Source organism: Pteronotus mesoamericanus, unplaced genomic scaffold, assembly GCF_021234165.1.
Source record: "Pteronotus mesoamericanus isolate MK-2021 breed Mesoamerican mustached bat unplaced genomic scaffold, CSHL_Meso_final scaffold_85, whole genome shotgun sequence".
Taxonomy (NCBI): domain Eukaryota; kingdom Metazoa; phylum Chordata; class Mammalia; order Chiroptera; family Mormoopidae; genus Pteronotus; species Pteronotus mesoamericanus.
This window is the reverse complement of record NW_026555329.1, coordinates 35477276-35502060: the sequence shown is the minus strand read 5'-3', so window position 1 is coordinate 35502060 and position 24785 is coordinate 35477276. Positions and strand designations below refer to the sequence as shown.

General features: G+C 37.7%; 2 protein-coding genes across 4 annotated transcripts in view; one reads left to right on the top strand and one right to left on the bottom strand.

Moving 5' to 3' along the window:
- Positions 1-1461: 1461 nt before the first annotated feature.
- Positions 1462-16895, bottom strand: PSMC2 (proteasome 26S subunit, ATPase 2). Of its 2 annotated transcripts, XM_054564142.1 has the most exons (12): positions 13841-13984; positions 11906-11943; positions 11472-11553; positions 10665-10764; positions 6494-6625; positions 6001-6073; positions 5544-5639; positions 4728-4892; positions 3754-3841; positions 2025-2227; positions 1832-1928; positions 1462-1735 (listed from the first exon to the last, which is right to left on the bottom strand). In XM_054564142.1, exons 1-12 carry the CDS (start codon positions 13908-13910, stop codon positions 1578-1580), a joined length of 1302 nt encoding a protein of 433 aa, XP_054420117.1. In that variant the 5' UTR covers positions 13911-13984; the 3' UTR covers positions 1462-1577. The 2 variants fall into 2 exon arrangements, with proteins under 2 accessions (XP_054420117.1, XP_054420118.1); XM_054564143.1 differs by lacking the exons at positions 1462-1735; positions 1832-1928; positions 2025-2227; ... (2 more) ...; positions 5544-5639; positions 6001-6073 and adding an exon at positions 16851-16895 and having other exon boundaries at positions 6490-6625; positions 13841-14084.
- Positions 16563-24785, top strand: part of DNAJC2 (DnaJ heat shock protein family (Hsp40) member C2) — a 32361-nt gene continuing 24138 nt past the window's right edge. For both annotated transcript variants that reach the window (XM_054564140.1, XM_054564138.1), the window contains exons 1-3: positions 16563-16763; positions 18447-18637; positions 23735-23810. In XM_054564140.1, coding sequence (XP_054420115.1) covers positions 16700-16763; positions 18447-18637; positions 23735-23810 — 331 coding nt within the window. In that variant the 5' untranslated portion in view covers positions 16563-16699. The remainder of the gene's footprint in view (positions 16764-18446; positions 18638-23734; positions 23811-24785) is intronic.

Sequence of the window (24785 nt, the reverse complement as noted above, 5' to 3'; positions counted from 1 at the left end):
CTATTAGCACCCTGACATGTATAAACATGCATATACATATTTTACCTGGAAGGAGTCTGGTTAATGTGTATTTTATCCTTTTAAATACGGTATAAACATTGCTAATCTAGATAGTGTTTGTGCTATCTGAATATACATGTCTGGGCAGAAACATCCAAGTTTTTCAATTTATTGTACAACTAATGTGTGGTCAGGTAGCTTTCTGTCACGTACCTAAGTGATGTCAAGATTTAGAGCCTATAAAACATTGACCTGAGTGAGGTCAATATATCCAATTTTTGTCTCAAATTGGTGAATATGATGTATGTGACTACATGAAAAAGTGGTAAGATTTCAAAGAGTGTGTTCTAATTGCTTACATTTATTAAAACATACATCAATAGTCATTCATTTGAGCATATTTTGTTATAAGCAGAACCTAGATATGGTTTGGTCTGTTTTATACGTCATGAAAGACTAGGGCAGGCTTAGGGAAAAAAAAATTTGATAAATTTCACAAAAATGAAAAAACAAGAGGATGTTGTTTGATTTTATGAATAAAGGGCTTTAATTTTTCAGCTTGAAAATTTTCATGTTTTAAATATTTCAATGCAATACTTATAGCCTTTTTTCTATGTTGTCAACCTTTTGTGAATTTAATGTATCCAGCTCTGTTTTGCATTACTTATGAATATTGAACTGCAATAAAAATATTCTTTATTGCTCTTGGGTCTCTATATTTGGGGGGAGGGGGTTTGGTGGTGTTTGCACAAGAATGATTTTAAAGAGATCTATGAGAATTTTAATGCAGCTTATATTTAGAAATGCCTCACTGTAGACCGGTAGTCTAACAGGAGCTTTACCATTAATTTAAACTATTAATTTATAAAATGAAAGTAAGTATTTCTCTGTATGAAGCCAATTCCTGATTTTCTAAATTAGATTATTGTGTATATACTTTTCTTTCTGCTTTATTACTTCACTGGTCATTAAAAATCAATTCTTCTTAATTTGAAATCAAGTCAAATAGCAAAACATTATATCAGATACTTCTTCCACTTTAAAAAAAGTTTAGCCAGAGCTTTATTATTCAACATACTAGGGAAAGACCATCAAAATGCATGTAGTCACATGCCTAACTGGGCTATTCTGATGAGGGCAGAAGCGCACACTGGTTAGAAGTACAATGGATGGAGCTGACAAACTTCAACTTGAATCCTAGCTCTGCTACAAGTCAATTTGGTAGCCAAGTTTTTTGCATTCATTAGATCAAGACCCATTATGCCCACCTCACTGGGCAGACACTGGGAGGATACAATGACAGCCAATATATATGCCTAGAACATACATGATCTAAGCACGCACTTTATGATATGGAACCCTTAAATGGTAGATCAAAAACAACATAAACTGTAATAAGCATTCCTGCCTAATGATATTAGATATCACCTTATATTGTACTACAGAGAAGACATATCTGAAAAAAAAGCATATAATTTTGAAACCATTTATTTTTTTGTGTGACATGGTTATTAACAAGTCTATATATGTTTAGGATTCCAATTAAAAGAAGTGTTCTCCATGAAAGCTTTCAGGGCTCAGTTGTATGTCATATAGCGGGGAGTAGCACTGAATTTGGCATAGGACTTAATGACCTTATTTACAGCTTCCAAGAAATCTTTCTCAGTAGCAATTTTTCTCCGTGCTCTGATGGCAAACATACCAGCTTCTGTGCAGACACTTCTAATCTCAGCACCTTTCAAGTTAAAAAAGAAAAAAAAAAAAAAAAAGGCTTAATTGAAGCAGCCTGGACAGACAGACCAGCAAATACAGACAAGACCTTTGAACCTACCAGTGCTATTTGGACACAGTCGTGCTAACAATTCAAATCTGATATCTCTTTCAACGCTCATTGAACGCGCATGAATCTTAAAAATGTGAGTCCGACCCTGAAAGTAGGGGAATTAAAAAATATTATAATGGAAAACATCACAGGAAGGAAAAATTTCAAGAATCCCTCTTCTAAAAAGAAATTATTTTCTTACCTCTAGGTCAGGTAAACTAAATTCAATCTTTCTATCCAGTCTCCCCGGCCTCATTAGTGCTGGGTCCAAAGTGTCAGGTCTGTTAGTGGCCATCAGCACTTTAATGTTGCCTCGAGGATCAAACCCATCCAGCTGATTGATCAATTCCAACATTGTCCTCTGTACTTCATTGTCACCTCCAGCACCATCATCAAAACGAGCCCCTAAGACAAAAGGAAACATAAATCCGATCACAGCAGCACTACCCAAACTTGAAAGTACTATAAATGTCAGTTCAAATCATGCCCTCCAGTGCAAGTGAACATCCAGTTTTAAGCAAATCCTGTAAGAACTGCCTGCTTCACACAAAACTAATTAGAAAGTGAATCTTTCAAGACTCATAGGTTTATTTAATATAGCTTCTTTAAAGTACTTTTTAATTCTCTTTAAGGAATTTTGTTTTTTAAATCACTCAAGAACACCCCCATTGTTTAAGACCATGTATACCTGGACTAGGCAGCTAGATTACACGCAAACTTTAGCACTGTAATGTAAAAAACTGCCATATTCGCCTCAATTTCTCAAAACTGTCCTTAAAAATAAGGCTAAATCCGCAATACAATAAAAATATAACTTACACTATTACACTATTTTGGATATTAATTAGAGTATTTTAGGTTAATCTCAGTCTCTCAACAAAAATAGCAAAAACAAAATCAAAATCCTACAAATACATATTTTCGCTTTTAAATTGTATGTATGTACATACACACATACAGTTGTATTCATGTATTATGTACATTATAAAAATTAAAAATTGAGATTAAAATTAAATATGAGAAAATCTATTAGTTTTTCCCTGCACCCTAATACTGTTTTGTACATGGCTCACTTAGGAAAGCATAGCTTCACAGCATCCTGACATCATAAAGCTTATGGCTCATTCCAACAATACTATAAAAATGACTTCAGAGTCGCGACACTGTACTGACACACTGTGCTCAAATTAACCACTTGAAGACATTAACTACAGGCTGCCCAAACGCAATGATATCCATCAAGTATAAAAGCAAGATTCTAGGTAACATAACCACATTCCCTAAACAGTGTTACAAGGTCTACTGTATTTTCAAGTAATTTCTGTCACTCAATTCATTAAGTAAGAAATGTCTGGACATACTGACACTTCTCAAACCAGTAAGGATTATTATTCTTATAGGCTGTAACAATAGTGAAGGCCTATAAAACAGTTTAGTTTTCAAAGTCTATCACATTTATTACTTAAATGCTCTCAAAAACCCATGAAATAAACAGAGTAAGAATTATTACGCCCTTTATAAGATGAGCAAATAGAGGTTCATAGTTAAAATAACTTGTGTAGATCTCATGGCTAATATTGTATTTCCATCCGATCTATGAACCTAACAGTAACATTATTTTACGTACACTTTATAAAATACCCCTGCCAATGGTGGTGTAAAAGTGTGAAAATATGTGTCATATGAATGATATTAGTAAAGTACAGAGGTAAAGACTTTGAGAAATAGCAATGTTACATAACATTTCTTTTTCCCTTTATGGTGTAGTCCTACTGTTTATTAGATCTGTGGCTCCAATGTGCCAGAGCTCACAGAAGAGTTGGAATTAAAACTTTGTACAAGTTGAACACACTAGGAAAACTCTACACATATTACTTTAGGACTCTCATGAAACCCAACCCTAAAGTAGTTCTCTAAAATACCATTCATACCTCCAATAGCATCGATTTCATCAAAGAAAATAAGGCAGGCTTTTTTAGTTCTGGCCATTTCAAAGAGCTCTCGAACCATTCGCGCCCCCTAATGAGAAAAATAATTTAATTCACAGTTGGTTTCTAAATCTTTTAAAATACAGTAACAAGTTATATTTCAAACTTTTCAATATTCCTAACAATATTCTCAAATGTTATTACCTAAGGCTTTAAAAAAAGAAAAAAAACAACCTGAAATTGATTACCTATTCAATCAAATTAATCTTATTAGCCTTAAGTTAAATTGCCAATAGCTGTAAGACCTGAAGAGGTTAAATTAACAGTTCAAATAAAGGCACCATTTCGATCAGTAACACTTGAGAAACTAAAAGCATTTATCACGTGGCATTCCTAATCACCAAATTTGATGTGTAAATGTTGCTCACAGGATAAAAGTACGGTGTATCTCAATTCATGCAACTCCTAATTCTTTTTGTAAGTACAGTCGTCATTAATGCTTCAGGCACTATACATACAGCTCTAGACTGACTCACTATTGAAAAAAATCTGTGTGTGTGTACACACCCACACATGCAGATAGACACTCCATGTTCTTTCTCAGGAGGCCATAAAAGGCTGGCCCTGAAGTGAACGTACACTTCTGAATGCATTCACCGGCAATTCTGGGGTAGTTCTCTTACAAACCAAATCTGCAGAAAATGTCATCTTTCTGAGTAGGGAGCATGGTGATTAAAAATGTTAAGCAGTTGTTTATCTACAAATGACCACAAAGGGAAGGGCTCATAGCTCCTACATTAGTAACTACATCCATCAATCAAGAAATTTCAGGTCTCAATCTTCAATGTGAAACTGCTATTTTAATTTCATCCATGCTTTGTAAATCTTTCACAGAGCTACAGAAGCCCAACAGACTCACCGACGGACAGCTCGTCCACTCACAGAGCTACACATTCTTTATGATTAATTTACTTTACCTCACCAACGTATTTCTGTACAAGTTCAGATCCAATAACTCGAATGAAGCAAGCATCAGTCCTATTAGCAACTGCCCGAGCGCAGAGTGTCTTGCCTGTACCTGGTGGACCAAAGAGCAGCACACCCTTGGGAGGCTCAATGCCAAGGTTAACAAATCTCTCTGGCTGTGATGGAGACACAATTTTTATAATTATACAACTTCTGTGTAATAAAAATAAGACTTTTTTGTCAATATATTTAAGTCAAATTATTAAGTCCACAACCTATATATTTGATCTAAATAAGAACTTTATTGTAAAATACAAGATCTAAACTAGACTCCTATCAATAGCATAAGGCTGAATGGCTTTTAAGGGTATTTCTACTATCCAGACTTAATGTCTTTTCCTAATTTAAAAAAATTATAGTGTTTAAAGAACAAAAGTATTATCTGGTATTTAATATCCTAGTTTTCCATTATCATCCCAAGGTTACTTTGATTCCATTTAAGCCTACTTCTTCTTGATATCATTAAAACACATGGTTTCTTCTACAATAATCTATAACATATTTAACATACGGCCAAAAGTTATACCTCAACCTCCTGTGCCACTCGAAATGGAAGATGATCTTTTTTGAATAGGCTTAACCACTCAATCCTTTTGCTTTCTCTTCTGGAACTTACCAACTCTCCACACATCTACACTCTATCCCCTCAAAAATTTTCATTAAGGAAAATATAAAATTTAAAAAGCTACCTAGTGTATAGGCAATTTGGGTGCACTATCAACTCTTTATATGAAGTAATTTGAAATTAAACAGACTCAGACACTTACATGAAGTAGAGGGGTTTCAACTACTTCTCGAAGTTTCTCAATCTGTTCCTTACAGCCACCCACGTCACTGTATGTGACATCAGGTTTTTCCTCTACCTAAGAGAGGGGAAAAAAATGTACAACACAGTCACAGGCTTTTGAATACTAGCCCAAATGTTCTATTTCGTAGAGTAGACCCAATATCCGAAAAGAAAAATCTGACTTACAGCAAGTAAGAATTTTTGAAAAATGGAATATATTGCCCAGTGCGCTAGAACCACTGGCTATATTACTTTTTATACTAAATTAGAGACAAACTAATAAAGACTTTCTCAACTGAAAAATGGTTTAAAAAATTTGGGCAAATTAACGCATACCCACATATTAATGGTTAATCAGTTAAAAGTTTCAAGATTTTTTGAGATGGTGCAGTTGCATTCTAAGTCATGCCGTTTCTTTTCTATCCATAGTTTCTTACCTGCATCATGGTAACTGTTGGGTCAATCTTAGGAGGCAGTGGAATGTGAATTTGATACTTATTTCTGTCCACACTAGAAAGGTAAAAAAGATCCTCACTAACACAGTCAAAAAATTTTCTTAGTGAATTACCACATATTCTATATATATTAATTACATTAACTCAATCTTAATAACTATCCTAGAGAAAGTGCTTCCTCCATCTACGCCATGTTACCTTAGACTGGCAAACTCAACTCTCAACTTTTGTACTTGCTTTGATTATGACATTTGAAGTCATTCATAAAAAGCCATAGTGGAGGTGGGGAAAAAGAGGAAAGTGGGAGGTCAGAAAGGGGATGCAGAAGAAATGATGTTCAAATGTAGTACTCAACTAGATTATCCCGCGGTATTTCAAGGCAACCAGTGCATTCATTCAAAAGGAAGTCAAGGATGTGAATGTGACATGGTATCTTTAATGAAAGGTGAGTATTTGTCGTAAGTAGAAATCTTACCCAACTCTCATCCCTTCTTCAATGTCAGTAGGTGCTACCTGATCACTGAGGTCCACCACAAACTTGGCAAACTGCTTCACGTTGATAATGTACTTTGGGTCCTCCGAATCAGCATTGATTATCTTTGTACATCTAACGCAGCAAAAGACTTGATTAGAGTAAAGAACTTAACCCACTAATAATGAATTGAAGTAACCGGAGTCTCCCCTAGGCGCACAGCACACTAATGAGCAGGTGTATACTAGAAATGCAGAAACTGGGCCACTGTTAGAGAACCTTTTCTATAAAATATGCTCAGTCCCAAGGGTCCACCCAACTTAAGCCAAGTCATAAAATTTTCAAAAAAATTCATACCTCTGAGAAATTAAACCCAAATATTTCATCATTAAGAAGTTCTCTAATTTCTTGATTTACAAAACTATATTCCTTTAATAGTGATACTTCTCTATATCTTAAAGTCAGTGATTTTCAATCAATGTGCTGCGGACACTGCAGTCAGCAAGAATTTTTAACACATGCAATACCTGAATATTTAGTCAGGAGCACTGACCTCTTTTCCCTTAGATTATCAAATAATAAAGTGACAACAGCCAACACAACAATAGACATCCAGTGTGAATTGAAATTGTACCTTTTTGGGGGGTCAGATCAGCAAAAGATATGTTTTTTGGTGTACTGCAGAATTTTAGTAATTAATTTATGTGTGTCATGAGATGAAAAAGGTAGAAAATCACTATTTTAAGTTACTCGCCTCTTTATTTTCCCTATCAGAAGACAGTCACCTTGTCTTACACTGAGTAATAAATGTGTTTTTCCATTCTTCCCTGAGTTTATACTTCATATCCATTTTTATTGTTCTTGCTATTTTTAACTTAAATGTTTTTTCTGTGTGACATAATGAAGGTAAATTTGTAATAGTATGTACATTAGAGTAGAATGTACCCTATTGCCTTTTCTCTTCTAAATTATTTGTCTACTAAGGCAAACAAAAACAGAACAGTGAGAAAGCACTCAGGTCATAAGCTGTAGCAATAAATAACCAGAAAATACAAGAGCCTGTGGAGTAAACATGTAGGTAGCTCGGAAAGTAGGGTACAGATACTTTGTCCTTGAAGTACAACTGTGTGGCACAACTATTTCTGGTTACTAGCCAAGTTCTACCATGGAGGTAGAATTATATATATAAAAAGCATCTATCAGTACTTTATCTGACAGACCAAGCCAACACTGTATGCACAGATCAGGATTTTTTTAATCCACGCTAAAAAAGTATAGACTATACAGGGAACTCAACTTCCAGAATGGTGAAATAAGGACCTTTGAAAGTATGCTGCTCCCTGAAAGCCAAGTAAACACTGGAAAAAACAGTCAAAATCAACATTTCCCAATTCTGCAAATGGGGGGGTTGGGGAGTGGGGGATGTGGAATAAGTTTGGAGCTCCCCAAAGCCCAACCCCCAGAGAACTGTCACTATGTGACCTGACTGGAAGCTCAGGACTTACTTGTCTTTATTTGACCTGACGCAGAGCTCACTCTGTGTGAATACCCCTGCCCACAGGACATTTGCTGGAAATAATCAGTGACAATTATTTAACATCACAACTGTGTAAGGCAGTATTATACCAGTGGTGGCTAACAAGGGGCTGACCACAACATTTCAAAGGAAAAACACCAACAAAGCGCAACCAACAATAACAAACCCCAGAGAAAGGGATAACCTGATTTCCAGAGCTGACACATTACAATACTTAAAACGTCCAGCTTCCATAAAAGAAAAGTATAAGAGACAAAAAGAAATAGGAAAGTACAGCCCACACATAGGAAAAAAGCAATCCACAGAAACTGTCCCTGAGGAAGCTTATGTATTGGTCTTACTATACAAAAACTTTAAGCAGTATCCTATTTTTTAAAAAAACTGAAGGAAACCATGTTTAAACAATTAATGGGAAGTATGAGAATAATGTCTCACCAAATAAAGAATATCAATGAAGAAAGAAATTAGGCTGGAATATTATTTGGCTATAAAAAGAAATGATGTCTGGATACATGCCACAATGTGGATGAATCTTCAAACACTATGCTAATAAAAGAAACCAGAAACAAAAGGTCATACATTTATATGAAATGATTCCTTTTATATGAACTATCCAGGATAGGCAAATCCATACGAAGTAATTGATTAGTTGCCAGGACTAAAAAGAGAGGCGAATAGTAACTGCTAATTGGTATGGGGTTTATTTGGGGGGTAATGAAAATATTCTAGGAAGAGTGAAACAGAAGTTATCAAGAAATTCTGGGGCAAGAGGTGGGGTGGGGTTAATGGTGGTGATAACTTTCTGAAAATGAGGACGGTGGGGAGAAGAGAGGGAAAAAGTAAACATAAACGAACCAGTTACTGAAATTTTCTAGTCCTCTACCTCCATTGTTCTTCCAAAATACTGGAGGTTGGAGACAAAAGGACGTTGAAGAAAACTGCCCTGGGAAAAATGGTTATCCAAATGAAGAGATCCACAGATACTGACATGAAGGCTCCACAACTAGACATCCAACCATATTAGCTACAGAGGAGCTTTTAGGATCGACATCCTTCACTATTGGATCTAGAGCTTTTATCAGCTTTTTGGTCCACCACTAAGACCAAAGACCATAGTAAGATCACCAGACATCTAGCATAAAAGACGCACACCAATCAAGCAAAAAGAAAAACATCTTAGAGGAAACAGAAACCTAGTTATCATTAATTTCTGCAAAGATGAGGACATACTACAACCGTGGCATGAGAACAGGACATTCAAAAAACAAAACACATACAATGAATGAGAAAAAGAGCTCTTGGATACTAAAAACTTGAGAAGAGAAATAGAAGAAAATAATCAATAGAAGGACGCAAAAATAAAGTTAAGAAAATCTCATAAAAGTGGGGCGAAAAAAGAAAGAAAAGCAGGAGAGAAAGATTAGCATATTAGAGGAGCAATCCAGGAGGTTCAATATCTGATCACAGAAGTCCGAAAGAGAGGAATTCTATTGCATTTCAGACTTCTATTATTTGGATATTGGAGAATGAAAAGAAAATAATTAACAAATAGTTTCAAGAAAACGTGCCACACTGAAGGACATGAGAGCCCAGCCCATGTATGAAAACAGACCAACACCCAGACACAGTGTCATAAAACTTCAGAACAAGTGAGAACAAGAGGATACCCCACAACTTTCAGAGGAAAAACAGGTCACATATACAGGGCTTGCAATCAGCATGGCTTCAGGCTAACAACACTGGAGACAGAGGACAATGGAATAATGCCTTCAAAATTCTGTAGGAAAAAGACCTTCATACCAGCCAAGACATTTTCAAATATATGTGGTCTCAAAATATTACCTCCCCACATGACCCTCTTTTAGGAAGCTACGAGAGAGTACAGTTCATCTAATGAAGAAATAGGACAGGCAAAGGGAAACTCCAGAGTAAGAAGTCACAGGGTGACTGTGATTCAACAGGCATAAAGGACAACTGGCAAACTGAAGCAGGTCAAAAAGTGCCAGGGAAGACTTCCTCAGGAAGATGAACCCAAGAGAATACCTGATGCAGCTGGTGCACCCGAAGTATACATGAGAAAAAAAACCTGATGGACCCAACGCACCTGAAGAGCAATTCAGACAATCAGGAAAAATTGAGGAGTTTAGAGATACACATAGAAAACCGGGCCAATGAAAAAACAATTGTGACAAGAAAAACAAAAAGTGGCACAAGAAAAGAAAACTAATTACTGATTACTTCTTGGTTCTTTGTGAATAGGGTTCATGTAACCATAAAAATACTGCATACTGATTCATCCTAAATTTTAATAATTACATCAGGAGCATGTAGGTATAGGAAGACACAGAGCAGGATTACGAGGACCAAACTATTTTCAGTAGTTGCCGTATCTCAGAGAGGGGTAGTGGGACAATGAAGATGAAAAGGAAGTTTCACATCTGCTTGGCATCTTTCTGTATCATTTGAATCTTTTATATGATTATGTCCTCATCTATTTCCTGAATAATAATTTAACGCATAAACTTTTAACCCCAGATACTTTTGTAGAAAGCTTTCTTTACTTGGAATTTGGAATAAAAATTTTTTATGAACTATTACATTAAACCCAAGACTCAAATAAATTTCCACAGGACATACCTCGCAACCTGCAAAGGCTGTTCACTCTGGAGTGTTTGCTTATCTGCAGCCAAATCCCAGAGTGCTGGTGGGGCCAAGCCAGTGTCAGACTCTTTAATACCTACATAAAGAGAGATTACAAAATTCACTAAAATGTCCTGCATCATCCCGAAAGCCAGCTTTCTCAACCTTGGCACTACTGACTCCTCGAACTGAATACTCTGATGGGGGGGATGTGAATTACAGGATGGTTAGCAGCGTCCCTGGACACTAGCCACTACATGCCACTAGCACCACCTCCCCCTCAAGTCATGAGAATAAATAATATCTCCAGACACTGCCGAATGTCCGAGCGGGAAGGGGAACAAAATTGCCCCAGCTGAAAACCATTGTCCTAAGATAGTCATACACCAAAAATATGCCATATTTGACATTTTTTTGTGGTCAAGTACTATAAAACTACTCAAATTCTCAAGAAGAAAAGTTTCCAATTACTAGGCAAAAGCTAACCTCAAGCAATACCATGTAAGATCCTATTTTTATTCAATAAGAAACCTTAACTTGTTTATTAGTCTATTGAACTTGGCTTTGAACAGAAACATTACTTGCTTAAAGGATGATGTTTCTTAACTGTTTAAGCATTAAACTTGTTTGTAAAAGATAGTAAAAAAGATTATTAAATGAGGCCCAATTTCTCAACAGAGAGGAAGGACAATAATTTTTTTTAAATCTGTAATTCATGAAAGAGCAATACTTCTATTTAAAATCCTTTGACACAATTAACGCATTACATTTTGACAAAAGAAACAGGAATTAAAAAATATATACCAGTGAGCTCATTAATTTTCTTGAGAAGTTGTTGAATGTCATCCTCAACCTGCTTGATCTGCCTAGAGTAAGTGCTCTGACCCTAGGAAGAAAGGTCAGTTTAATTAGAGTATTAGGAAAGCAACAACTTATTAAATTACAAACATTAACAACCCACACATTTCAAGTACGGTAAACATTTGTGTAAGTTTTTTCAAATATCTTCCAATAAGAGTTCCACATTTTAATTAAAAACAGTATAAAAATAATATGCTGAATGTTATATTTACACTCTATTCTATAAAAACTGTAAGAAGGTAACATTTTTCAGTTAAGATTACTATAAACTGCTAGACATTATCTTCTAATTATTTTGGAAGAACAATCCAATCCCAACAATAGTTCTTATTTCAACATAAAACATCTATTACTTTGTAGACACTGAAAGGACTTACATAAGTTTTCAGTAAGGCAATATCACCCTCATCCAGAGCTGAAAGAAAAGAGGAGATTCAAACAAAAATTAGATCTGATGATTCTTTTCTGGTCAATTCAAACCTCATTAGCTGAGTGATAAAAAATGTGCAAAGTTGTTACGATATAAACACAATAATCAGATAGTTCCTGGAATCATGAATATTTCATCTAATTTGATGAAGGCAGATTAAAAAAAAGCCCCACCTTGTGTGGCTCAGTGGACTCAGCGCCCGCCTATGAACCAAAAGGTTGCCAGCCTGGGTTGCAGGCCAGATCCCCAGTTGGGGATGTGTGAGAGGTAACAGATAGCACATTGTATTTCTCTCCCTCCCATTCTTTCTCCCTTGCTCACTCTCTAAAAATAAATAAATAAAATCTTGAAAAAAAAAATACACAAGATAGCTGCTTGGAAGTCTCAAAGAGACATGACCCAACAAGAATAGGGAACCCAGAGAACAGTTTGAAAATCAAAACCACCTGGCACTAGTCCCAAAAAAATCATGCATTTACTAAGTAACCTTAGAAAAACCATTTAATATCTAAACGTCAGTTTTATCATTTGAAAAAGAGATAATAATCTACCCTCACAGTGTTGCTATAAAAATCAAATAAAATATGGATGAGAAACATAAAATGCTATACACATGTTAGCCATAACTGTATCCAAGGGATAAATTTATTAGTACGTTTACAGAACAACATACTAAGAGAAATACACAGATGAAATGTTAAATCTCTGTAAGTTTTCCATGAGGCGACTGAGTACCTCTGAGGTTTACAGTGCCCTAAAATATTTTCAAGGGAAAGAGCAGAATATGGAATGAGAGTAGAGAGGAAATGCTTTCTTTGGGGGAAGGCTGGAAACAGAGAAGGGTACTAGGAGAGGTTGAAGCTGTTTAGGAAGGGAAAAGTAAGGGAAAAGAGGGGAAAAAACATAAGAATGCTTTAAAATAGTCTATAAGGAACAAAAGAAAAAACAGCATAAAGATGAGACTACATAAGGGGCTACTGGGAAGAAATTGTGTATAAAAACAGTGTGCATATCTCATTCACTGTGGGTAAAAGTGATAGTCTCCAGGAAAATAATTTTGTCCTATCAAAATTATAACTCCATTTCAAAAATTTACCCTACAGTTTGTTTTGGTGCCTGTGGTAATTTATATGAACAAGGTTATTCATTGCTCTGTGACAGTCCACAGATTGAAAGAAATCTAAAGTCCCTCAATGATGATTAATTTCATACATTACACCCACAAAACTGAAATACTATGCAGATGCAGAGACAAACGACACTGATTCTTTATACGATATGAACTTATCCCTAAGTTAAGACTGAAAAGCAAGATGTACAGCATGCTGCACTTTTTAAAAAATAAAATATATAAACAAAATTTCTTGTATATGCATAGAAAGTGTCTAGAAAGATACCGCAAAACGGCATCATTAGTTGCCTCCGTGGATAAGTGGGTGGCCGGGGCCAAGTATGAGACACTTCTCAAAATATCTCTTTTCTTCCTTTTGAGTTTTAGGCATGTAAACATATTATAGTTAAAGGAATGCTTTTTTAAAAAGAAAATTATGTTTCGGGATCCTGGCTCCAAGCTATCACATTTAAGGGGCGGAGAAACAGGAAAGAACTTTTCAAGGCCTTCAAGGCCAAGCAGAGTGAGTGCCTTCTTCATGACCTGAGAGATAAGCATGAATAAGGATATCGATCAGCGGGAGATGAATACAGAATTTGGAGAGGGATGTGGGAGAAAAAGAGGGTTGGCAGGTTAAGCCGCTACAGCCCCAGATCAAATCACTAGCGGCACAGAAGGGGGCGAGCACCGAGCGCCGGAGGAATCTAGCTTACCCCTCCAGGGCAGCCTGTTCCTAACCTCGGCCCGGAGCTCCTACCTACGTCAACTGACCTCGGATAGGTTTGTCGTCTTTCTCATCTTCTTTGGTTTTCCGCTGATCCACACCGAGGTAATCCGGCATTTTAGAAGATCCAACCGCCTCGGCTCCGCAGTTATTACACAGCACCTTCCCCACTTCCGGTAGTGCTCCCTTTTTCTTCCTCCCCGGAAGTAGAGACGGCTCCGCGGGCCCATTTATTCCGCGCTCGAACGGCGGAAGAGAGCTCTGAGAGTCGCGCGCCAGCGTCAGGGTCGCCTTTATTGGGAATGGGAAGAATCCCTTGTTGGAAGAGAACGTCGGTCCACCCTGACTTTTCACCATGCCTAGGTTCCCTGAGCAACAGATTTCAAAACCAATCCTAGCTCAGTGGCTGACTTTATATTTACATGCACTGGGTGCTCTTGGGCAACTTCTTTATATATGTTTTAATTATCCCTTTACTTCACAATATTGTGGAGGCTTTAAACAACAGTCTTACTTAAGTTACTGTATATTAAATATGCAATAATAGTGGTTCGATCTACAAGTAGAGTGAAGGTAAACAGGAGTTGTCCATTAATTTAACTCGAAATGAGGAGGTAAATGGTTTCAATTTTTGAGCCTGCTACTAAAGCAGAGTGGTACCATCGATCCTCAGATACAAGGAAGGGAAGAGAGCAGGTTTTGGAAAAAAATGAGTTTGGGAGATGAGGGACAGGAAAGAGCAGTTAGGAGACAACTGTAGAATTTAGAATTTCTTTTTTTTTTTTAATTTGGACTTCTGAACGTTAGAGGACGCAGAGTGAAAAGGCACAGGAGAGGATAAAATACTGCAAGTCATATGTGTGTAATGGTTAATATCCAGAATATATAATGAACTACAATTAAACAAGAAAGCAAACAACTGGGTTTTTAAAGTGGGGAATGGACTTGAATGCCCAGCAAGCATATGAAAAGATGCTCAACATCACTAGCGACTGGGGAAATCAAAATCAAAATCATGAGATACCACCTCATACCCATTAGAATGATGACTATAAAAAAGAGAAAGTAAAGTATTGGTGAGAATGTGGGGAAAATGGAAACCTTGTGCAGTTTGTGGAGAAGTAAAACGGTGCAACTGTTACGGAAAACAGTATGACAGTTCCTCAAAAAATTAGAAATAGAATTGCCACATAATCCAGCAATTCCTGTTCTAGGTATATGATACCCAAAGGAATTGAAAACAGGATCTCCAAGAGATATTTTAATTACCTTGTTCATAGAAGCATTGTTCACAATAGCAAAAAAGTGAAAGAAATCCAATCAACAGATGAATGGATGAATAAAATATACACACAAAGGAATATTATTTGGACACATACCAGAGTTCTGAGGACATTGGGCTAAATGAATAAATCAGTCACAAATGACAAATACTGTATAATTCCATTTATATGAAGTACCCAAATAACAAACTCATAGACACAGAAAGTAGAATGATGGCTGCAGGGAGTGGGAGGAAATGGAAACGGGGAGTTGTTTAATGGATACAGAGATTCAGTCTGGCAAGGTGGAAAGAGTTCTGGAGATTGATGTCCAACACGATGTACTTAACACTACTAAACTTTACACTTGGTTAAGATATTAATTTTTTGTTATGTGCTTTTTGCCACATTAAAAAATAAAAACAGAAAAGACCCTTCATGACCTTAGAGGTGATGGTGAGAATGGATGGCGGCCATGGGAGAAAAAAATTATTAATATTAAGAAAGTGGAGTCAGGCTACTTGGGGACTGAGAGCCTGTTTTAACAGTGGTTGCACTAATAAAGCGGTCAGGAAAAGGGTTAAGGGGAGATGATTAGCTGATTTTTAGAAATGTCAATTTTGAAGTGACAATTTTGTCATGCAGTGAAATTTAATGTATTTAACGGTGAAAATGTAATTTGTAGAGAATAATTTGCTTATTTTTGGTACTCTCTCCCACAGACTGGACCATCTTGTCTTCTGTTCTGCCCACCCTATTCCAAATTGAAGGAATGGGAGGTGGTAGTTTAGAGAATGGGTGAATAGGGGGTGAATCTTCATACACTGGTTTCCTTTTGCTAGTTCTTGCTTTTGACCTCAGTCCAAGAAGCAATCATGTAGTAGGAGTAAAGTAGATATACGTGAAATAATTAAGTTTCAGAGTCCTGTAATTGGGAAAACTTTACAGAAATCTGGCGCTAGAATCTAACGCTAAAGAGTTTCTTCTCCAAATATTATAAGTATTAAGCTAGATAATGCAAATAAATTACTTAGTAACAACACAACGGTAGCTGCTATTATTCAGATAAACCCAAATGCATTGCAGATATATGTACAGAATTCTCTGTGGATATATAGACTAAAACCATTCTCAGTACTAACACAACTTTTCGGTTTTCATTACTCAAGTAGAGCTACTGGAAAAATCAGTGGTTAAATTAGGTAAAATTAGGTAAATTAGGTAAAATTAGGTTCAGACTAATACAAGTAGGAGTAATTTAAAAATGAAAAGAATATAGTAACAGCTGCTTTGGAAAACTATGCTCTACTTATTGCAACCGAATGAGGAAAATTCGTAATCCTTTCTACCAGGGAACTCACAAGTCTAGGAACCTTTCTTTCATGACTCTTGGTCCCCAGCCGGATCTCAGTCAGTGCAAGAACTATTCCGCTGTACACGTAAGCGGGGTCGGGGGTGGAATTGGCCCCCACAACAAGAAAGATCCAACCCGGAAGTAGTTACTGGTCGTCTCCAGGCGCCGGTTCCTGGGCGTCATAGAGCCGAGGCGCGAGGCTCGGACCTGGCGGTAGAGCTGTGGAACACTGAGAGCGCTCTCCGCCGGGACGCGAACCGCTGCGCCCGCTGGGCTGGCCCTGGCACATCATGCTGCTCCTGCCCAGCGCTGCGGAGGGCCAGGGCACCGCCATCATCCACGCTCTGACCTCTGGTACGTGTCCCCCCCAACCCCGGCTGCGTCCCGCCTCAGGCGCCCCCCGCCTCAGTCTTCCACTTCAGCGACCCCAAAATCTCTCACCTTTTCCCCATGGGGTCTAGCTGCCGCATGTGTGGGGGCCGTAACGGGTGTCCTTTTTTCTCCCTGCTATACAGTAATCCTTACCCAGGCTGGGAAAGAAGAGGCGTCCTTTTTTTTTTTTTTTTTTTTTTTTTTGGCCCCTACTGTTTCCTCCTCCTCACGGGGCCGCTGACTCATGGTTTGGGCCAAGCAATTAGGACCGAACCTTCCAATACCTTGCTGCACGCTGCGAGCTCCCCAGTGCCGGAGGGCGGGCAAATGCTGCTAGTGCTCTACATTTTCCTCCCTCTCTCCGTTGCTCCGGCTTTGTTTTTTAAATGTCATAATTCAGACGCCTCTCCTCACTAAGTATTAAAACACCATTGTCTGTGTGCTGGTAATCCGTGTAGAAAAATTTTTAAAGAGGATTCGTATAGAAAGACTTTTAAAGACAGCCAATATGTCAAACTTGTTCTGCTGCTGTAGGTTCATAGACTTGGAGCCCAGGACTGTCGTGGGTATCGTAAACTTAGAGTCTTCACTTTCAGTGATCTACATTAGTTACTTATAGCCTCTTATAGAAACGCTTATTGAATGATTTTGAACGTATCATGGCACATCTTGCGTTCATGCTTATAAAAGTCTATGTATAATCTTAAAACTAGAGGGAAAAAACTTGAAAGGTAATATTCTTAAAAGTCACACACTGCACAGGTAGTACTTGAACATAGTGTTTAACTCCTCTCCTGTGTATGGTAGAGGAAATCTTAATTTCCCAAACTAATTAAAACATGAAAAGTCAGTTATTTTTAGAAAATTCTGGCTGTTAGGTAAAAGGGAATACTTACATCTGAGTAATTGATAACTGAACAAATTAAGGTTTTTTGCTTTCATATTGATTATGAAATTAAAATTAAGATGTTAACTTTATTCTTAACCTAAGTTACATTTTTTGAAATGCTGATATACAAATATACAGTGATTTACCCTCACTTCCCAGGAATAATGATGAAGCGTTATTTTGGTACAGGTTTGTGATTTTTCAAAGTGTTTTTGTGATTTGTCATTCAGTCTTGCAAGGAACCATATAAGATAAAATTGCTCCCATTCTGAGTTGAAGACATCTCTGACCTAGTCACTAATGATCAGGCTTAGACTAAAATCCAGCACTTCTGATTTGAGATCCAGAGCTTGTTTTTCCAGAGCACAGTAAAATATGTTTAGATGGTTTTAGAAGGCTTTTTTTGTTTGTTTGTTTTTGATGAAGCTAGCTCTGATTATCATTTTTTGCTTTGTTACAATTATTGGTCTAAAACTAAAACAGTTTGCAACATTTCTCCCTATTCCTAGCCTTCCCCATGTCCCCAGAAATGTATTGATTTATTGTTGACATTGATGAATGTCTTGTTTTGTCAGCTAATGGAAGAGGTTGACTGAATACTCTGTAAATACTAGGAAATGATTATTGCTAACCCTCATGTTAACTGGATTATTGCAGTTATTTTCTTCGTTGATGGTTTTAAATTAAATTCTGGTATGATCACTCTTATTTATTGCCTTGAAACAGAGTTATTCCATCCAATACATTGAAGCCTCTCTTAACACTTTCAATCACAGCCTCAACGCTCTGTCAAGTTGAACCTGTGGGAAGATGGTTTGAAGCTTTTGCTAAGAGGAGAAACAGAAATGCTTCTGCCTCTTTTCAGGAACTGGAGGATAAGAAAGAGTTATCAGAGGAATCAGAAGATGAGGAATTGCAGTTGGAAGAATTTCCCATGCTGAAAACACTTGATCCCAAGGACTGGAAGGTATTTAATACCCAAATCTTTTGTTTAATCATATGTTTTGTTAGACACAGGCAATTTTCTCTGGAGTTTTCCATTAATAAAGTATGTTTTGAGATGCTTCAACAAGATAAATGTAATTGAGCACTCGTTTATTGTCATGCATTGAGTGGAATAGTACTAGTCATAGGATTCTGTCTGCTTGAGAAGTCTAGGAAGGTCTCACAGAGAAGATAGTGTTTGAGCTGGTCTTAAAAGGAAGAGAGGGAGTTTATGAAACAGAGGAGGTAGAAAAGGTGTTTGGGGCAGGAGGAACAGATATGCAAAGACACAGGAGTGAAAGAATACGCACCACCTTTGAGGAGATTAGTGGAGACTAGATTTGGGTACTTAAGGATGGTGCTGAGAAATTCTGCCTAAACCAGATTCTAGACCAAACTCTGTAGTGCCCTTTTTTATACCATGCGAAGGAAGGAATTTACATCTTATTTTCAAGGCAGTAGTAAGTCATTAAAAGTTTCTAAGCTAATTTTAGAATTGTAATTCTCTTGACAGTACAGAAAATTGCTTGAAAAGGGAGAGCAGTCCTGGAGGGAAAGTGAACAGTTTGCTAGTATAGGTCTAATGTAATCTAAGCCTTCAAATGAATGCTTGATGCTTGAATTAAAGTTGTGGCTGGGTTTTGAGGACAAGGGGACAAATTTTGGGAGGAGGTAAACTTGTGAAAACTTGCTGACCTTGGCTGTGTGTCACAGAAAAAGGGAATGTTCCAGAAGACCTCTGTGCATTTGGGCTTGAGTGACCTGCAGCAAAGTTCAACTTTTTAACATCTCTGGGCCACAATGGAAGACGAGAAGTTGTCTTGGGCCAAGACAACTTGATTGATAAGTAAACAATCAAGAACTTGACCACACATTAAATACATTGCCACGCACAATCATAAAAGAATCTCATAATGTTTTAAGTAAATTTACGATTTCGTGATGGGCCGCATTCAGAGCCATCCTGCGCCACGTGCAGCCTGCAAGCTGCAAGATGGACCCTGCTGTTAAGTATGCTCTCAGTCACCAGCTCTGGGATGCAGGAAAAGGAAGGTTGTGGCGAGTGTGGTGTTGGTGTTCAAGTTTGGCAATGTCAAAATTGAGGTTCTAGTAACATACTGGTGAAGTTGTGTAGTAGAGAGACAGGTCAGTGACTCCAAAAGAGGTTAGAGCCAAAAACATTTACAAGTCATTGGCACGTAGGTGGGAGTTGAGGCTATGGGAACTATAATGACATCAGTCAAGGAGAAGGATATAGACAAATAGGTATTGTATTACTTAAGTAGGCACTAATATAATACTTAAATGTGTATACTTTGGAATTAGAGTGCCTGAATTCAAATCTGGATCTACCATTAGTGTGCTGGGACCTCGGGAAAGTTACCTGACATCTTTGCACCTCATTTTCCTTATTGATACAATGACTGTACCAATGACTGTTACAATGAAATTGTTAGCAACGCAAAGGATTATAGTGAGGATCAATTAAATGGTGTACATAAAGCACTTAACCCAGTGCTTGGGCACATGAAAATTCAAAACAAACAGTAGGTAATAAGAATTTCTCTCTTATCAGTTGTGAGTATTAAATGAGGGAAGGCATATATATAAAGCACTTAGAAAAGTATGTAAGTACTCAAAGTGTGAGTCGATTCTCCTACCATCATCATCAGTTTTAAACTTTCTTTTTTTTAAGATTGTATTTATTTATTTTTAGAAAGTGAGGAAGAGACGGGGAGAAACATCAATATGTGAGAAAAACATTGATTGGCTGCCTCCACATGCCCTCAGCCAAAAACGTTGTCAGCAACTCAGGCATGTGCCCTGACTGAGAATTGAACCAGCAACTCCTCAGTTCACAGGCCAGACTCAGTCCACTGAGCTACAGCAGCCAGGGCATCATCACCATCAGTTTTAAAAGGAAAGAACTGAACATTGAGGAGCACAGATAGATGTTTAAGGAGTAGTCAGAGGAGGAAAAACGGCAAAGGCTACTGAGAAGAGAGAAAAAAAGAAAGAAAACAAATAAAAAAAAAACATTCAACAAAGGTTTATTAAACATCAGGCACTATACTCTTCAAGCAACTAGGGGAGGAGGAAGTCTTAAGAAGGAAAAAGCAATCATCAGTGTCAGTGCTTCAGAGATAGATCAATCACATAACATAAATAATGATAAAAAGCCTCTGTGTTTGGCAGACAAAGTTTAGGAGACCACATTGAAAGCAGTGAAGTGGTTGTAGTGGTAAGAAATTGCAGTGGGTTGAGGAGTTATTAGATGATGCCATAGAGACCTAAATGTAAAATACTCTCTTTCAAAGTTGAGTTATAAAGAAAATGACAGAAAATAGTAATTTGAGGCAAGGAAAGGTCAGGAGGACATAGCATTGGGGAATGTGGAGATCTACAATAAAGAAAAGAAAGAATGGAGAGGGTGTTAGAGAAAAGAGATAGCATCAGAGCTGTGTAGCAGTGTTTATACTTTTATTTAATTTTTTTAATTCAACATACAGGAATCAAGCACCTGCTGTGTGTCAGACACTCTTCTGAGTGTGAAGGATACACTGCTGAACAAAACAGTGTCTCTATTCTCACAAACATATTCCAGTGAGGGAACAGATAAGGAAACAATCAAGAACATAGCCACTAAGTGCTAGGCCAAAAAAAACCAAACTGACATGACAGAGCGTCTAGATGACTGCCCTAGATTGAGCAGGTGGGGAAGGCCTGGGGAGCTGACATGTAAGATAAATTCTGGATGATTTGCAAAGATCAGGGAGAGTTGCATTTCAGGCAGAGAGCTTGTGCAGAGGCAGAAAGAAGTTTTGAATGTGCCGGGAACTGAAAAAAGGCAAGTGGCTGGAACAGAGTAAACAAGGTTGGACAGAAGGTGGTGAGGAGGTCAGGAGTAGCAGTCCTCAGTGGAAAGCCATTGGTGAGTTTGAAGCACTCACAATTTTTAAGTAGTTTAGAGGGGGATAAAAAAGGAGCAGATATGGGGAGAGTAAGTGTCTGTTTTAAATAAGGTGATGACATTTCAGCTAAGCCTGAAGGATGAGAAGATGGCAGCCACATGAGGGATGGGGGAAGAATGTGTTGGACAGACTATAGCATGTGAGGCCCCGAGGAAAAGGAGCTTGGCATCTTCAGTGAATGGAAAACAGAGTCCGATGTTTGGAAATGGGTCACCAAGGTAGAGAATGCAGGCCAGGAAGTTAGAGAGATGGGGGTGCTCTGTGCCGGTAGAGCTCTGTGGAGAGGTCTGTGCTCTAGTAAATTGGGGAGTTACGAGCATTTATAAGGTTCTTAACATATTTCAGGCTTGGCATTTGATCAGATCATCAAGGATCAAAGTGTAGAGAGACCAAAAGAAACGTTAGGGCTAAGCTTTGCAGGTAATTGAGAAAGCAGTAAAATGGCTGAAAAAGCTCCTGAAAGGTGGGAGGAAAACAGTGGATTCACAGAAACTAAAAGCAGATAATGTTTCAGGAAAAGAGTCAGCTGTGCTGCTGCTGGGAGTTGAAGTCAAGTGAGGGCAGATGGGTGATCCTGGAAATTGATAACTAAAGACAGCAGCTTTGTAGCACCTGGGGTGGAAGTGGACCGAGCAGAACCACATTGGAGTAGTTTGAAAATTAATGCTAGAGGGGACAGCTCCTTCAAGAAGTTTACCTTTGATAGGCAGCTGAGAAGTAGGACAGTAGCTGGAAAGGGCGTCAGGGGAAGGTTTTGTTGTTTTTAAGATGAGAGATAATAGAGCAACTTTTTATATTGATGAAAATAATCCATTTGAAATTTAGGAGATAACTGAAGATGGTAGTGTTTGAGGAGAGTTAGAGAAGGTGAGATTCAGAACCAAGATGAGGGATGGAGCAATTTGTGGTTGGTTGGACAGGCTTTCTCAATTATGAATGAAGGGAAAGGGAGAAAATGGATGATACAGATAGGATGGTAGAAAGATGCTGGAATTTGAGTGGGGTAATTTAAATTTTTTAGTTAAGCAAGAGGCAAGGCCATTGATAAGAGGGTAGAATAGATTCTATGAGGTTTGAAGACAGACCAGAAGACAAACGGTATTTAATAATCTTAGTGAGTGGAAAGGTGAATCAACTGGAAGAAAGTATGGTTGCCAGGCATAATAAAGAAGCCAAGCCCAATGAAGTTTGTAATCCTGAATTTAAAGGGAAACCAGTTAACCCTATTTGACTTTTTTTTTTAATTTAAAGATTATTTATTTTTAGAGAGGAGAAGGGAGGGAGAAAAAGAGGGAGAGAAACATTAATTTGTGGTTGCCTCTCATGTGCCCCCTACTGGGGGACCTGGCTGCAACCCAGGCATGTGCCCTAGACTGGGAATCGAACCTGCGATCCTTTGGTTCGCAGGCTTTCGCTCAATCCACTGAGCCAACATTTTTCTCCCATGTTTTATGCTCTCAACTCCCCTTCCTCCCCACTCATTCTCTAATACTAGATATACCCTTTGAGTTCTTAAGAAGCCTTCACTCCAATTTGCAAAGCTTCTAAATTTGCAAAGATGTTAACCAGAGCAGAAATTAAAGCAGATGCATCTATAAATAGAAGCCTCATCCTTCAATTTCTCAAAATTTCCATTTAGCATACCTTGGTTCCACTTGGCTCCTAGTTCTATCCTATCACTGCCCTGACCCAGCTTACCCGTCCTGCTGTAATGCCCCCTTCAGTTCTGAAATCTTCCTGGGTATACTTTAATTTAAGGATGGCCATAGGATATTAATCGATTTTAAAAGAAAAAAGGGTTCTATGGTCAAGCAAGTTTGGAAAATGCTGGATTTTACAGGTTTCTGTATACTTGCATGTTCTTTTTCTTAATTACAGGACTTCTCAGAGACTTTATTAGGCTTAGGTGCATACAGATCATCAAGGCTTTACAAGAGCCTGTATTTCCCAAACTTAAATGACCACAGAACCCATTTTATACAGAATTTCTCGCTGGACTCATATCATGGCAACATCACCTGGGGAAGCACTGTTTTAGGGTGCCAAAACACAAGGCATAGGATACATTGCTGTATTTCAAACTTGACTCCCTTTTGTGTCTTTATCAGAATCAAGATCATTATGCAGTACTGGGACTTGGCCATGTAAGATACAAAGCGACGCCCAGACAGATCAAAGCAGCACGTAAGTATTTAATTATTTTGAAATAAATAGGTGTCTGGGATAGAAAATGTCATCCTTTTGAAAAGATGTACGGAATCATAGTCCATAGCCATAACTCAAGATTTAACAGCATGTGTCACGTGGTCATAACAATATATAACCACACTGCTCTTTACCTTCAGACCCAGAAAAAAAGCAGTCATTCTTGTGTTTGGACTTTTTCACTAGGAATAAAAAATCGGGGTGTTAGGTGTGTGTGTATGTGACAGGATAAAGAATATTCTTCCAATGGCAAGCTTTTAAAACATATTTCACCTTTCTTTAGAAATACGGTCCCTTGTATTTAGTAGCAGCTGCCTTGTTACTTAGATTTTCTGATGTTGTTTTGTGGTCTTAGGTCACACCTTTGTTGATCCACCCTTTCTCTTCTGTTTAAGAGTTATTTGATAATTCATTATTATTTTCATTGACATGGTTAAAAATTTGGTGGGGGCAGGGGTTATTGTTGGGAAGCCAGTCTTCATATGGCTTACAAAACACCATCCCCTTAGTGTTCCTAAATGTCTATCTTTTGCATTCCTATGAACGTAATTCCCTGCACAGCATTCGACTCACCTAATTAGTAAAGTTTCATGAAAGGGGTGAAGGTGCTTATTTTTCTATGTTTTATCTTAGAAAAATGTTCTGCCCTCCACTTTAGAGAATGGATGTTGAGGTCAGAGGAGGTAAGATTTTGGCCATAGAGAATAGGAATAGTAAGTCAAGGCCAGTCAAAAAGAAAAAGTATTGTACTGGCAATACTTAGAGGATGATGGCTGAAGGAAACCTATTTCATATTGAAAAATACTAGTTGGAACTAAGTATAGTTGATAAACTTAAAATTTTCTCTATTAGTGGAAATCATAGCAGATATTTTTAACAAAGTGAAGAAATTTATCAAATTATTTTAGACCTCTTAATGGATTTCTTTAAAAGCTGGCATAATTTTGGATTAAG

Coding starts and splice junctions, on each gene's coding strand:
- PSMC2 (XM_054564142.1), bottom strand. CDS start 13,910: ATGCCGGATTACCTCGGTGTGGATCAGCGGAAAACCAAAGAAGATGAG. Junction 2,228..3,753: donor TGAAATCGATGCTATTGGAG/GTATGAATGGTA, acceptor CTTTTGTCTTAG/GGGCTCGTTTTGATGATGGT. Junction 1,929..2,024: donor TTAGTTTACCTGACCTAGAG/GTAAGAAAATAA, acceptor CCCTACTTTCAG/GGTCGGACTCACATTTTTAA.